Below are 16,847 nucleotides of genomic sequence, written 5' to 3'. Positions count from 1 at the left end.
TTCTTACATATTGCACCTTTAAGTATTACTCATTTTCCCACCTCCGAATAACACTGATGAGAGTAAATGGTGCTCCAATGCTTGTCCTTCTTGATTGACCACAGGCATCACCATCCATTGACCCTGCCATCTCTTTCTGGGGAAAATAAGGCATCAAAACTTAAGTAAAATGTGTTAAATGCACATTTTTAGAGTGTGTTATATCCCTTTTGGGTAACAAAAAGGGTTGTTCTTGAAAGCTTTATTTTGAATAAAAGGTTATACACAATAATGAAAAATTAGAAAGGAGAAAGGATTTTTTTTTCTTTTATTGCAAAGTTTATTTAAAGTTTTTTAAAAAGTCTTATACAATAGAAGTTCAGTTCATTCTGTACATTAATATAACAATTTCTACTTCTGATGACAAAGATTCATTCTTTACTAACATAAGGTGTGAATTCAAACTACGGTGTTCTACAATAACACTATTTTCATCTAGTTTTAAGATGCAAAAATAATCCTGATGTCAGGAAAATATATCTAAAAAACAGTCAGACACTTTACTGCCTCTTATGTCTTCTGTTTGGTCTTCTGCACAGGAGCGGGGACGTCAGCGTCATTATGCAGAAACTCATACAACGACTTAGCGTTGTTAACATTCCCAAGTATTTCTGCTAGCTTGTCCTGGCTCAGTTTGGCTAAATCTGCCAGGCTGTCTGCATTTTTTATAATAGCCCTATAGTTTTTCGTATTGATCCCGGGCATTTTCAACAGGAAATCATAAGGTCCAGGGTTATAGAGGTCTGCTGATTCAGCCACTGTGTCCGACTCGGCTGTGACTGCCTGAGCTGCTGCAGCATCGGGTTCAGAGCGACCATGCTTTAGATCCAGGAAGAGGTCCGCTGTGGCGTGTGGAGAGGGGCACCAGAGTATTCGAAGTCGGGGGAAATGCAAGGTGAGTAAAGTGAGTTTTGAAGAAATATCATTGGCGGATATCTCATGACGGAAATCCGATCGGGCCATTAAGGAAAACGGTTTTGCTGGGTCGAACTCGATGAGAAGCACTGGTTTCCTGTAGTAGCGGGTCATGGAGAGACACTGGGTGTAGAGGCGACCGCTCTGCAACGAGCCGATCAGATCGCTGACGCTCTTGCGCTCGACGCATGTATCCGGGGTCAGGATGTAGTCACCTACTTCTAGAGTGACAGGGTCGATGTCCAGGCCACGGCGGTGCAGCAGGGAGGGCAGCTCACTGCGGAACTCACGCATGTCCACGATGACTCGTGAGGGCTCTTTGGGCTGCTCCTGGCCTCCTGGTTATTGGACAGGAAATGGAAATAAGATATTCATGAAAACTGACAATCAAAAAATAGAGAACAAATCTAAAACTTTAGAAAAAGGACTAAATTAGACGTGCCTGCTTTGCGGGTGTTGGTGGTGGCATTGGCAGGCTCTAAATTTCTTGCAAGGTCCAAGTTGGTGTCTGCTCGCCCCTCCCTCTCCTCTGGGATGACCATAGTAGCCTTTTCCCTACAGAGAAACACACATACAAGCACTAATGAGTAACAAAGCACACTTCCGCAGATACTCCAGAGGTGCTAGAAGAGAGAGTAATGAAGAAAGGTTCTGACCTGATCAGGTGCTCAAAGGCTTTCTTCTCCTTAGACAGTGCGGTCAGGTACTTCTGCTCTTCTGTTGAGCCTCCATAGATGAGGAAATACACCCTGAGAGGCTTTCCGGGCCGGCAAGCTTTGTAGATCTCCAGCTGGCGGACGAAACTGAGTTCAGCGTCGTACAGCACCACGAAACTGGGTTCAACCTCATGCAGCACCCGCGTCAAGCTGTGTGGGTCAGTGAGACCTTTCAGTGGGTGAATGACAGTCAGCGGCTCCTTTAGGACACCGTAGTAAGCATCTGATGACAAATCCAGCTTCAGCTGTTCTTCGTCCTCCTCCGTCAGTTCATCCTCATCTCCACTGCTGCCCATCACCGCTACTTCATGCGTCTCCTCTTTCCCCACCATCTGGGTCAGAGTCAGAGATGGACGTTTTTTAGTTTTTGTGGGTTTTCTGTTTTGTTTCTGTGCAGGCTCCTTCCCCTTGGCTCCTTTTGTAGGCCAGCCTTTGCCCTTTTTGTGAGAGTCAAGCTCAAAGGCAGCGGCTGCAGCAGAGTCCCGTTTACCAATTGTTCGGGCGTACAGACGGGTAAGCAGCTGGTCAGAGCCGTGCCTGATATACTGCTGCAGCTGGGCACAAGTCCTGTCATCACTGGCACAGATCAGCACATGACCTACGGTTGACATGACATGACACCACAGTTAGACAAGTGTGTACATCCTGTTATAGCCACAGTGCCTGTAAAAAGTATTCGCCACCTTGGATGTTTTCCCCTTTTATTGCTTTTATAAACAGAGTCATGGTCAAAATACAAAAAATATACAAAACAAAAAACAGATTTCTACAAAGTATTGTCAATTTATTAAAAATATATAATGTCAAATAAGTGATTGCATAAGTATTCACTCCCTTTAAAGTGACTGACCTAATTCAACAGAGGACCAGCCAACTGGTGCTAGTAGTCTCACAATTAGTGAAATGGAATGTATCCATTATTTTGAGCTATTTGAACAGTCTATCCATTACTTTAAGCCAGCTCCACAATCTTTGCAGAATCACCCTTTGGGGTAAAAGTATTCCTGACTTACAATCACTGGCTTACCGGCACACCAAAATCAGCTATCCTTAATCACAATAGTTCCACCTTGGCTTTCCCTGCTATGACAAGTCAGAACGTCCAGCGGGAGAAAACCTTATTCCATATTCTGTACTCTCCAAATTCAAGGAGGTTAGTTTGCCTTCACAGTATTCTCGGCAAGTACAGTATGACTGTGTCGTGTGTATGATGTCTACAAAGCAGTAGGATGAAGAACCCGAACAAACCAGCCCACCCGGAGGATGACTTTGTGAAATGTCAGCTGTACTTAAGCAGGTGTCTCTGCTGGTTCTACATTTAAAATGTAATTAAATTTGAGGATTCCATGTGCTTATATGCTTCTCCAGTGTTAGTGCTATGTACTGGGCCAAAACCTGCTAAAGATCAGGGTAATTTCTATGGAAAACAAAACCACTCTTTTGAAACTAAAAGCTAGTTTCTATGACATTCTGTTAATATAGTACAACATATGCAAATCCACTGAATAGAGATGACACACACTGTTGACATGACGGACCTTTATAACATTTTAACAGAACTGAGCTCTGACCTGGTTCATGTTGAGAGCTCTTGTTCTCCCTCTCAATCTCCTGCAGTACCTCAGTCAGAGCCTCCCACTTTGGGCTCTTCTCCAGCACAAGTTCACGCTTCACCTCTGAAACACACACACACACACACACACACACACACACACACACACACACACACTGAGCGTTTAGTAATTCAAACATCAAAACATATACAAGCAGATAAACGTTGCTGATATCTTAGAGATCTGTTCATGGGTCAGTTACCTGAAGCAGAGGATGACTTTTGTTTCTCTGCCTCTGCTCCCACTTTGAGTTTCTTCTTGTTCTCAGGAAAGTGATACACTCTGTTCCTGGCATTTACAAACATGGAGGTGCTGGAGTCGAGGAACAACCACCCTGATGGTTACAACAACATACACATGTACTTAAAGATAAAGGTGATTAATCACAAAAATTACAGTGCGATAATAACCCAAGTACTTCCACGTAAGTACTTAGTGCAGCTTAGTGCATATAATTTACCTGAGTTGGATCCAAAGGTCTTTTGGCTGGAACGCAGTGACTCGAGCAGATTGAGGAAGGTCACGCAGTCGTACTGGGTGAGGTAGAGCAGGAGAACCCTCAGGACTTTCAGGTCCTGGACTAGAGCTTTGGTCTTTGCTCCCAGCTGGTGCCACAAGGGATCCAGGTAGTGACGGATGGTCTGGATGGGAGTAAGGAAAAACACAACCTTAAACATTTAACTCAAATACAAGTTATCAACAAGGCATCATTTCAACAACAACAAGAGAGGGTAAGGAAGCCTTTTCTTTTACCAAAACCAAGTTTGGAGCCTGTTTTTCCTTGTACCTTGTCGAACGAGTTTCCTAGTGTGTTCTCCAGGGAGAGGTCCTCGGCCTCCAGGCTGGGGTTGTAGCGTTTGAGTTCCTTCAGGCAGGCGCTCATTATATCCAGGATGGAGCTCTGAATGGTCCTCATGGCCGGCGTCAATGAGACATGGAGCTCCACCACGTCTGGCTTGTGCCTGTCCAGTGCTGTGTTTACTGATGCTTGAAACCTGTTGGGAAGAATGCAGCCTTATTAATTAGACATGTCTAAATGTCGGCCATGAAAAAGGTCTAATAAGTTCCATCATACCTGGGCCACAGGTAGAGCTTCTTGACGAAGAGGTTCCTCATCACGCGCTCCACCTGGCAGAAGCCCGAGGAGAAGGAAGTGGCCTTGTCGGTGAAGGCTTTAATGAAGCCTGTCTTGTTCTTCTGCCTGAACAGACGAAGGATGAAAGCCTCCTGACACGACTCAATGATTTTATGAGCACGATACACCAGGATGCCTGAGGGGGGGGTACAGAAGATGTTGTTTGACTACACTGACTGACCAGAAAAATAGAAAAACCTGTAAAAAGTAATGCAATGCTATACCCATCTATTAAAACTACATTGTTTTAAAAGTTTTTTGATTAAACTGTCTCTATTAGGATGCAACTAACGGTTATTTTCATTGTTGATTATTCTGTTGATTATTTTCTCAATCAATCAGTTGTTTGGTCTATAAAATGGCAAAAAATGCTGATCAGTGTTTCCCAAAAGCCCAAGATGACGTCCTCAAATGTCTTGTTTTGTCCACAACCCAAAGATATTCAGTTTGCCGTCATAGAGGAGTAACGAAACCAGAAAATATTCATATTTCAGAAGTAGGAATCATAAAATTTCAAATCGTTAATACTAATTCAATAATTCAATAGTCACCACCGATTGAGCAACTGTTTCAGCTTTAACCTCTATAACTTTACTTTATTTTATGGCACATTTACCTTTATATCTATCTTTAAATGCTTATTTTAAAGTGCATTTTACCCAATCTGTTATTTTCTAACATGTAATTTGCTGCTAGATTTGAATATAAAATCTTATGACTTTTAAATGAAAGACATCTACATTTTTTTGTGTTTTCCCCAACTTACTCAAATTTAAGATATTGGTTAATTTATTCTTTTAGGAATATTATAAAAAATATTAACTTAAATTTAGCTGCTGTCTTTTGTGTACGTATAAAAAGACCTGTCAGTCAGTATGTGAGTGACAGCATGCTCCAATGTAGTGTTCTGAAACTTTGATGGACAGTGCCACCCTTGTTTTCATTACGTGCGTCCCGACTCTATAAATCCACGATTGTCTTTGACTTTCCATTTGTCAAGTCACAATTTGATTCAGTTTTTCAATTTCAATTTTGTTTTTCAGCTTTGACATTGATCGACTATTGAGCCTTCATTTGTAAAGATCAACAGATTATTGGTTCCATGTCCTGACAGCTCTCATTGATATTTTTAAATTATTTTTTAAAAAGATGGCTAACATGGTAACAAGTGTTATATAACCCTTACTTATTTACCCCATGTCACTTTAACTTGCAATTTACTGCACAGAACATCTTAAACTGTCCAGTGTAGACACTTTACTCTTCACATAACAATAGTAGTTACCTCCTATTTTTATTTTATTTGTATGTAGATTCAGCTTTATTTATCCTATTTAAATTTTCTCTGCGCTTACCTACTTGCTACTTTGGCTTTGTGCTGCTGCAACACTTGAATTTCCCCTCTGGGGATAAATTGAGGATTATCTTATCTTATCTTATAATTGCCATGTTTTTTTTCTTTTTATTTAAAATGTAATAACAATAATTTCCCAAGTCAATGGGGAACAAACTTTAAATAGAAAAAAAAAAAAAAAAAGTCAGAATGGTAGCTTACAACAAGAGCTTGAGTTTACTCACCTGCAAAAACACACCAGGAACAGAATTTGTAATGTTGGTGGTGTTTTGCTCAAAATGTGTGCTGGACACACATAAGCAGATGAGAGTGGTTTGAAAAAAATAAAAATAAAAAATTACTAGGAGATTCTCCTATCCTCCTTTTGATTTTGATAATTGAAGTTGAATGCTCACTTGAATTGATTTTCAATCAAGAATTGAAATCATGACACCCCTAGTGTTCATATTTGGGTCATGAATTGTGCCTTTCAGATAACTATTGTTTCTTTATTACTCAAATGAACAGAGCTGGTAGCACTGAAATGCCCTTGCCCTTAACCAGGCCCAAGCCAACTAATCATTTTTTAAAAGTTGAGTAATGTCAGTAATTAATCCTACATTAAGGCCATTTAAACAGAAACTCTTTATTTAGTTGTAGTGTTCACTGATATTGTAATACAGGATACAAATACAGTGATACAAAATATTCCTCACAAAGTAACTCAGACTCATAACTATTTGTGATAAATAAGATACAATACATAAAACATAACACATAAAACACTTGTCTGACCTGATATGAGATGAGCTGGGATGCGGTCAGTGAGGAAGTCGACCACCAAGATTCTGCTGGTGACAAACAGCACCCCTCCCTCAGTGTACACATCATAGCGTCCGGTGCTCTGGACGTCGCTGGTCACCGTCCTGGGCAGGTGGGTCACACCCTCCATTCGCAGCTGCTCTGTCAAATACTCCTGAGAAGGGAGGACAAGACAGACAGCATTTTGTTAAACCTACTTTGGTATTAGACGCGAGAGGGCAGCTGAAATTAGATGTATTGTGAGAAATGATGCTATACAGACTCTATTGGTTACAGACAATTTGACATGTAATAGCAGAAACAAGGAATTAATAACATTAACAATGGCTCCTTTACATTGTGTCCCAGTAGGTCATGACAGTGAGTGGACAGGTACAGGACCTGGAACTGGCACACCTAAATGGAATGCAGCCATCATTAAAGGTGCACTATGTAGTTTTGGGGACGAAACTGTAATCAGAAGAGAAAGATCTTCATAGACTGATTTTTTTTTTTATGCCTAAACAAACTAAATAAACACTTTGTTTTCATGACTGAGTAAACTGAATAAACAAACTGACCTTAAAGGACAACACCATTTCATACTGTTTTACTTTGTTTATATGTGCTGGACCCCGCCACCCTTCTAGCTTCAAACAGTGTTCTGGGGACCTTATTTTGCTCTGAGAACAGCTTGTTTACTCAGTTATGGAAAAAATGAATATTGTGTTATTACCTCATTAATATTGTAAATGTTTAAATGTTTGAATTTCTTCTCCAAATCTACATAGTGCCCCTTTAATGTTACTAAGTGCACCTGTGCTTTTCCTGCCTTGACAAGTCAAAATGTCTGTGAAAGGAGGGTATTGTTTATGTTGTGGAAGACTAATAAGATGTGGCAGTTGTGTATTATTTTCAAACAGTCACCCTAGTTGAACTAATTTCAGATTTGTTTCTTCACATTTTGAGTCACACTTCATTTGGTTTTATCAATAAGTAGCAAGAACGCCCCCCATTAGCATTAGCTAATTAGCTTCGGGCAAGCTGAAGCGCCCATAGGAAACCTGTGAAGCAGCGTTAACCTTGGTGTTCCTCACCTGTTCAGCTGTGGTCGTGTTGAGCAGAAGGACCAGGCTCCCCTCCTCCGAGTACACCCGCATGAACTGCAGCAGGATGCGGTCTAGCCCCATCCCCTCCGCCACCACCAGCAGCCCGTCACAGCCGAACAGACTGAGAAACATCTCAGTCTCGAACTCCAGCAGCGGGCCCGCCATGTTGGAGCCACAGCAGCGCGGAAAACTCAAAGTTTCTGTCACTCCGAGAGACAAACGTTAGCTAAAAGCGACATATATCATTGTGAGACAGCCTGTTGTGCGCTGCTCACATTGTTAGTCAATGTTTTGAAACTGCACATCCGGTCACGTGACACTAAAAGCAAACGAAGAGTGACGTTTGATATCAAGAGCGCCACCTAGTGACGTGGAGGACTGTGACAGGTAACAAACTGTCAAAGCTGTTAATTCGTTTGCATGAACTGTGTTTAGTTAAATATAAAAACAAAGCAGATGGGCTTTTAATATGTTCCTCGTTAGTATTCTATGTAAATATCTCCTTTTCACATTCTCACAACAATGTGGGCTAATGGCAGTTTGGAAGACCTTTGTTAGAAATGTATTTTTGTCCTAAATTGATGTTATCGTTTTTATTTATCTCTCAGGTTTTAAAAGAGACCTGTTGTGTTTTTTCTGTTTCCTTTCCTTTAGTCTTTTATATAGGTTCATGTGCATGTATAAAGTCTTGAAAGGTAAAAAGCCCAAAGTCCATGGGAGCTCCTCTCTCCCACAGAAAACAATGCTCCTGAAATGCCTCACCAGTAGTCCCGCCTTTAAGTCTGTGACATCACACTGCGCCACCATGTCACACATTTGCATCATTTTTGCCTATATTCATGGAAAACATGACAGCCGACGAGCGACACGGTGAGTGGTTCTGGCTCAGGCTTGTGTAGGCTGACCAATCAGAGCAGACTGGGGATGCGGGCCTTAAAGAGACAGGAGCCTCTGAGAATTCAGCATGTGTCTAAATTCTTTTTCAGAGACAATTTCTTCCTGACAAGAAAATCTTTCAGAAAACAATGAGACTGTCACGTTTTGGCATCAAACATTACATTTAAAGTTTTTAATATCATATCATTATACTCATTATGAGCTGTCACATAGCTGTATTTTGGATGCGTCAGTGTAATGATATCACTATCAGACTTCCAAAAAGCTCCAGTCAAACATTAATCCTCTTTCAGTTAACTGCAGCAATGAGAGGTGCACAATCAAACAATAAAATGGGCACAGAAATGAAGGGTACGGCACCAATAGCTGTGTTAGTGACAGTATTAACGTGTTTTCGGGTGGATTATTTCTCTATTGCACCGACAGGAACAAAGCTGTAATATGCTTGCATAACAAAGCCTGCCAGCTGGGCTTTGTAAAACTCTGTTGTGTCAGCCCACATTTCTCAGCCGTAAGAGAGCAGGCTGAGGGGACCAGAATAGGTCCGAGCTCATGAACGACAGCAGAGGAGCAGGACGATGCTGAGCCCACCACCACCCCCAACCACACACACACACACACACACATACACATACACATACACATACACAAACTCACAGAGGTTTTGTTACAGAGAGACATCGACATGACTCATCATAGTTTTGAGACTCCGGGCTTGAATTTATCCACTTTGATGTTTACATCTGTCACTCATCCTCTGTGTGGTACTGACTCTGTGTGGAGCCGCATTACATAAAAACAACACATGGACCTTTGAGTTCGCCTCATTATAATGAATTATCTGGACAATAGTGTGTGTTGTTTCTTTCTTTTCACTCTGTCCTATTCTGCAAAGTTAGTTCAAGTTACCCTTCAAATGACACAGGAAACTCTGAGTCTGTGTGTGTGTGTGTGTGTGCGTGTGCTAACATCACCGATTGAATCTGTTAGGAGAACTAACTTCTTTTAATATCCTGATTTTGAACAAATGAGGGGTGAAGGACTGTTGCAGAAATTAAGAAAGTATATTAATTAGAACTCATATTTCAGCGACTCTTCCATCAATAATGAATTTCATTAATACTGTCAACAAGTGAGGCAAGAGTATTATGGGAAGTCTTAAATAGCAGAATATAATCACTATATGGTCAAAGTCAGTGGCCGACCTCGAAATTATGCTCCATGACATATTAGAAAGAGGGGAATGTTGAACTTTTTACTCCACTACATTTATTTGACCCCGTAGTTACAAGTTACTTAGCAGATTTAGATTTTACATAAGAATCGTATGATAGGCTTATGAAAACATGCATTGACTTCCAGCCCCACTACTGAGTGTTCATGTAAAAATGTTGTAATCACTACTGAGTACTCATGGGTCAGAATGGAAAGTATTTTTGTTTTTGATCATTTTAGTATAGCTGATAATGCCTCTGCTAATTTACTTCAATAGGATTTCTACATGACTTTTGCTTGTAATGGAGTACTTTTACATTGTTGACTTGGTACTTTTATTTAAAGCTGCTACAAGGAACTTTTATTTTTGTTGATTCTGGCGGCCCCTGTGGACAATAGCTGTAAGAGCACCACCACCTCATGTCTAAATCTTGATCTGGCTAGCACGTGTGTTTTGTTTTGAAAGCAAGTGTAAGAAAGACATGTTTTTTTTTTTTTTTAGCTATTACTTATTACTATTTTACCTTTTAAAACACATCTGTTTGAAGGATCCACTGTGGTGAGTTAATGTATCTGTTTTGTGGCAATGGTTGTGTAATGAAATCTGAGGTGTAAATTTTGGGTGTCCACAAACTTTTGTCCATTCCCTTCCATACAATCTCACAATTAACTTTCTCACAAACTGCAGGCGTGCTGGTTGAGGACATTTACTGTACAGTGGCAGAGAGAGAGATTCTGCAGCCAACATCAAAGGTGACCCTGAAGGTAGCAGGAGACACAACGTCGGGCCCACGCTGCCTTGCCTGAGCGCTGTAGTGCCCTTGGGGAGGTTTATAGGTGCCTTGAACAGAAACTGACAACTTGATAGAAGTGAGGACAAAGCTGGAGAAAGCCCATGAAAAGAAAAATGAGATTTTACCTCAAGGGCTGGGTGAGGTCTTTGCAGAAAAGAGAAGAGAAGAGAAGCCTAGTATTAGCTTGAAATGCATTTTTACTCAGTTTTTCTGTTGATTTGACAGTCACACATTAACTAAAAACAGTTTCTCTGACTAGAAGGGCTCATTCGATCTTTTTAAAGAAATGAAAAACAACATAAAACGAACTGTCACAGCATCTCACCAGCGATGTTTTGTCAAAAATGGTCCCTTGATCACTTAAAACAATCAAATTTTACATCTTAAGTGACATCAAGTGTGTCACAGCTAGACAGCAAATGACAGACTGTACAAAGAAAATAAAAAAAAAACTACCTTTGCAATGGAACAGTTTCACAATTGAGTTGCACAGACACAGAAATGACTCTTGGAGGATTAAAGCGATGCATTGTCATGAACGAGCCTATAGAGAGCAGTGGAGTGCTGTGTTCTCACACATCTTCCCGCAGACGAGTCTACCTCAGGGGTGATCAGTGTGTGAGAAGTCCATCCAGCCTCTTCTGGGAGACAATCAGCAGCTTCATGTCAGGATGAAAACACGATGCAGTTCAGATGGAGTGGTAACACGACGCCATTAGGGCTGACAAGAGCGAGAGAGAGAGAGAAAAAAAAAGCAGCATAATTGATTCTGCTATTATTCCAGTTTTATGGTACATGAAATTGAGTCAAACGATGCATAAATGTGCTTGGAGGAAGCAGCGTGTTTCCACGGAGGAAGCGCTGGCACATGTGAGGGATTCATCCGCTCCTCTTTGCACCAAGCGAGATGAGTAAAAGTGTACGTTTGGCAGCCAGTGTGCATCCTGATATCATGGATGGTGTGGCACATTGTAAATGAGAGGAGAACAGCTTGAAATTGATGGCAGGCTGGAAGGATAAAATAAGACAAGAGATATTTAACACTGCGTGCCTGACTGCAGTGTAGGAGGGGAAAAGAGAGAGAGAGAGAGAGAGAGAGAGACAACAGCTAAAGGCCTGAAACATCCCTCCAGCCCTCATTAGCAAAAGAGTGAGGCAGCAGGGTTTTGCTGTAAATGGAGGGCTTAGCCGGAGAGCCGACCAGGCTCTAAGGGCCAAACTCAGCGCCTCTGGAGGTTAACACACACTTTAAAGGAATAGCTCGGCATTTTAGGAAGTACGCTTATTAGACTTCTTGCTGAGAGTTAGATTAGATGATCGAGGCCGCTCTCATGTTAGTACACTAAAAATGAAGCTTGACCCAGCAGGCAGTTAGCTTTGCGCAAAGACAGGAAACAGGAGGGAACAGCTACCCTGGTTCTGTTCTATACCAGCATCTCTACAGTTCATTAAAGGTGAAGTATGTCAGAATTAGCCCCTCTCGAATTCATATCTAAAACAAACAGGGGGCAGCTTGTCACAACAGTAATTGCTAACTGCTGCAAACTATAGCTGCCATTAGCTAGTTCGCTCAGTTAGCTGTGCAGCTAGTGGTCCGGGCTGAGAGCTCGGAGCACCGGGGAAGTGTTAGTGTTTACACCACTAGCACAGGAGCTTTGGACCGGGATGTGCCGGGGATAGCTGGTTAGCGTGCTAGCTTCAATACAATACACAGATTTCATAACATCAGAACTTTTATTCATATTCTGTTGATAAAATTAGTTAGTTTTTGAGCATTTCAACTCAAATTTAAACATATTGCACCTTTAATAAACGTTTGTAAAAATGTCATGTTAAGTTTTTATGTTGGGTTGAGCCAAACTATTTAGCCCGCTACTAAGGCAGTTGGCTTGGCCAATATTTCCCCTTAAAACATCTTATACTTAAGTTCTTACAGATTAAAGGCGCAATATGTAAGTTAGTTTTATACGTTCAAAAATGAACTAAAATTATCAACAGAATGTGAAGAAACAGTTTTGATGTCTTTGTACTATGTTGAAGAGATGTCTGTTGACATTAGCATGCTAACTAGCTAGCCCCTAATCAGTTTGTGTCATGGCCCTGGTCATTTTGTTTCATTATGTTTGTGTTTTCTGGTCTTGTGTTGTCTTTTGCCCTTTCTCTAGTGTCCTGTTTTCCCTCCTTCCAATGTTTTTCCATTCCTTTCCCTCACCTGTCCTTTCCCCGACAGAATCTGTGGGGGGCGCCAACTTGCACAAAATGTCAATTTCTACATAATGTTACTTTAAATAAAATCCAGTTTGAGTCTCTGAAATGACATATTTTGTTACTGCTACCAGCATTAGCATTGTAGCTAAGGTGGCCCAGTTTCGGGAGTTCTGGAGGGGTAAATACTGTTTGAACCAAAACATGCAGCACATCTGCTGCAACGTGAATATATGTATATGCTTCTGTAGGACGGTGAATGTGGGATTGACTCAAAATAAGTGCCAATGTTCATCCAAGTGAGGGCACAGGTCAAACAGTGCAACATGTGTATTATTGATGTGTATATAATAGTTTCTGGACAACAATGGAGAACAAAGGCACAGAGTAATTCATTCATTCATTCATTCATTAATGATTTATTGTTTGTGTTGGTCAACCAATCTGAAAACAGTATACTTCTTGTAACAGATTTGTGTGATAAGCTAAGATCAAAGCAAGATCAAAGCCAAGATCATAGCAGAACTGTGGAGTTATGGAACTTTATATGTCACCATAGCATGAAGATGTTACAATGTGTGCACAGAATTCCGCATTGATTGGCATAGTGCAAACATATTGAAGCCCTGTGACTAAAAAGTGTATTGAGAATTATATTTAGTCTCGTATACTACCACACCAGAAGAAGAAGAGGAGAGATAACTGGATTGCTTTGGCTGATCTATTTAGTCAAATGGCTGGCAGAGGAGACGGACAGCACAACAGTGCAAATCGTAAGTACTTGGTTTTTCATTTTACTTTCTTTTCTCTTTCTTACTAGTCTTTTCAAAAGCTGTTTACAGGACACTGATTTACATTTTTTATTAATGGTAATAGTAACATAATTATGTATCTTATCTTACAGGTGTACGAATCCATTTCTACGTCAGACGCAATGAGGAAGCAGCCGGTGACCATTCAGATGGTTTTCCTAACTGGCTGAATTTATTTGGTGCTAGGGTCATCATTCAGGAAATAAGGCTCTTCCGAAATAATGCCAACAACAATCAAAACAATGAAAACCCAGCCAATAATGAAAACAACGAAAACCATGACAACAATGAAAACCCAGCCAATAATGAAAACCATGACAACAACGAAAACCATGACAACAACGAAAACCATGACAATCATGAAAACCATGACAACAACGAAAACCATGACGACAACGAAAACCATTACAATGTTGACGACCTCGACAATGACAATGTGAATGACAATGTTGACAATCACAATATTGATAACGATGACAACAATAATGAAAATGCAGCAGACGCTGATGCTGTTGCCATTGCTGAGGTTGCTGTTGGAGTCAGTCAGGATGTAGAAGAGCATGACCTCCTGCCTAGAAGATCAGTGAAGAGGTCCAGAGAGGAGGATGAACAGGACGATGAAGAGAGAGATAGGAAAAGATTCTGTTGGTGGGATGAGGATGACTGCTCATCAGACAGCGACACTGGCAGCATTTGCAGTGACCATAACAACACTGACAAGAATACTGGAAATACGGCAGTCGAACATGCAGGTCCTAGTGCTGAGGTTGCTGAAGAGGACCCTCTGCCTGGTCCATCCAGGAAAAGGTCAAGAGAGCATGACGAAGAAGAAGATAAGGCTAGCAGCAGCAAAAAATTAAGACGGTGTCATGAGTTTGCCGACAGCGACTCTGACACAGACACGGACACAACTGGACACAATCTTCCTCAGAGTAGTTTTGATATTGATCTGGCTGAAGATGAGGGTGCTGTGGAAGAGACTGACAAGGAAGACAGCCAGCAGGTGGAGGAGGAAGACCCACAGCCAGGTAGAAAGAGGTCTAGGAAATGACAGAGAGAAGTGGAGAGGCAGCAAAAGACAGAGATGTTAAAATAACACCTGTGGCATCGTGGGTTCTCTCCGGGTGCTCCGGCTTACTCCCACAATTTAAAAAAGTGTATTTCTTGAAAATGATCTTTAGTCTCGTATACTACCACACGGGCAGCACAGCGGCCCAGTGATTAGTGCTGTTGCCCCACAGCAAGAAGGACCAGGCAGGGCCTTTCTGTGCAGAGTTTGGATGTTCTCCCCATACCGTCGTGGGTTCTCTCCGGGTGCTCCGGCTTACTCCCACAGTCGGAGACATTGCGTGGAAATTTAAAAAAGTGTATTTCTTGAAAATGATATTTAGTCTCGTATACTACCATATGGGCAGCACAGCGGCCCAGTGATTAGTGCTGTTGCCCCACAGCAACAAGGACCGGGCAGGGCCTTTCTGTGCAGAGTTTGCATGTTCTCCCCGTGCCTGCGTGGGTTCTCTCCGGGTGCTCCGGCTTCCTCCCACAATCCAAAGACATGCAGAAGTTAAGTTAATCGGTTACTCTAAATTGTCTGTAGGTGTGAATGTGATCGTGGATGGTTGTCAGTCAGGATGTAGAAGAGCAGTTGCTACTTTGAGTTTCTGGCTCATTTTTGACTTTGTTGGATTCTTGGTTTTGTTGGATCATTCAGCTTTTGTTGAATAAAGCTGCCTTTTGTTCCTGAATCCTGTCTGCAGCCTTGGTGTGGACTGCATTTGGGTCCTCGCCTCACCATTTCTCAAATTGTGACAGTTTGTGCCTCAAGAAATGATAGTCTGATAGTAAACAACAACAACAACAACAACAACAACAACAACAACAACAACAACAACACTTCCCTGGTGCTCCAAGCTCCCAGTTTGGGCAGAGTCAGCTAATGCCACAGCTAGCTGAACCCTTAAAGTGTAACTCTCGCCAAAATGCAACCTAGGCTAGAAAAATGTACTAAATGACGTCGTTTTGAGTAAACTCCGGATGTCGCCACTTTGTGGACGAGCAGCATGGAGGATTATTACAAAGTTTTTGTGTAGTTTTATGGACCGTCTCGGACGCCATTAACGCTCGTTATATGGATTATTGTTGCCGGAGGGTACCCCCGCGGGTCTCCAGCTGCACTTTGAGGAATAAGAAACTACACCAGACTTCTCATCAGCATGAGGCCTCCTCACTCTGATCTCTCTATCTATTACTAATTATCCCGTGTGGCCTGCCCTCTTCCAGGTCACCACGGTGGACAGGAGGTCGTGTGGCTCGGGCACCACCTGGCGATGCCTTGTCCTGCTCAGTCGTCTCCTGGATCCACACACTTTACATACAGTCATGGAAAAAATTATTAGACCACCCTTGTTTTCTTCAATTTCTTGTTCATTTTAATACCTGGTACCACTAAAGGTATAATACAATGAACACGACAAAAAATGCAGCTGATCACATAATACTTTATGTCCTATTTGACATTCTTAAGCTTAATTGTATTCCCAGGGTATATAAGAGGCCATTTCATGTCATAAGCAGCACTGCACATGCAAAGGCTTAGAGTGGTTTCCTGCTTACATTCAAGCCATAGCACAACTCAGAAGTTGTCAGCTCTCACATAATGCCTAAAACAAAAGAATTATGTGAAGCCACAAAGGCAGCCATCTTGGCACTGCTGGAAATTGGCATGAGTGAGAGACAGGTAGCAAAAAAACTAAAGATCTCCAAGACAGCTGTTCATTACAACAAGAAAAAACAAGCCGAACACGGCACTACCAAATTGCTACCTGGCCGCGGCAGGAAACGTCTCTCTACCCCACGAGATGACCGTGCACTCGTCCGTTCCTGTGTCAGGAATCGTCGTCAGACCTCCAGGGACCTTAAAAATGAGTGGGCACTGTCGAGAAATGTGACTTGTTCGGCAAGGACAGTTCGAAACCGACTTGTTGAAGCTGGTCTGAAGTCACACAGAGCACGGAAGAAGCCCTTCATCAACGAAAGGCACAGGAAGGCCCGGTTACTCTTTGCTAGGGATCACAAGGATTGGACTGTTGATGATTGGGCTAAGGTTCTCTTCAGTGATGAATCCAATTTTGAGTTGATGCCCACTCCAGCTAACTTACTGGTTAGGAGGAGGCCTGGAGAAGCCTACAAACCAGACTGTCTTGCCCCTACAGTAAAACACGGGGGTGGATCAGTGATGATCTGGGGTTGTTTCAGTATGAGTG

At 41.9% G+C, this 16,847-nt stretch overlaps 1 protein-coding gene across 1 annotated transcript; it reads right to left on the bottom strand.

Moving 5' to 3' along the window:
• Positions 1 to 309: 309 nt before the first annotated feature.
• Positions 310 to 7,971, bottom strand: ercc4 (excision repair cross-complementation group 4). The gene is made up of 10 exons (XM_073489672.1): positions 7,650 to 7,971; positions 6,547 to 6,727; positions 4,359 to 4,554; positions 4,071 to 4,278; positions 3,744 to 3,924; positions 3,486 to 3,617; positions 3,242 to 3,346; positions 1,611 to 2,268; positions 1,397 to 1,509; positions 310 to 1,292 (listed from the first exon to the last, which is right to left on the bottom strand). The coding sequence occupies exons 1-10, from the start codon at positions 7,824 to 7,826 to the stop codon at positions 550 to 552; spliced, it is 2,694 nt and encodes an 897-aa protein (XP_073345773.1). The 5' UTR covers positions 7,827 to 7,971; the 3' UTR covers positions 310 to 549.
• Between the last annotated feature and the right edge of the window lie 8,876 nt (positions 7,972 to 16,847).

This window comes from Pagrus major, chromosome 20, assembly GCF_040436345.1.
Source record: "Pagrus major chromosome 20, Pma_NU_1.0".
NCBI classification, from domain to species: domain Eukaryota; kingdom Metazoa; phylum Chordata; class Actinopteri; order Spariformes; family Sparidae; genus Pagrus; species Pagrus major.
The sequence above is the reverse complement of the archived record's forward strand: the minus strand, read 5'-3'. Positions and strand labels throughout refer to the sequence as shown.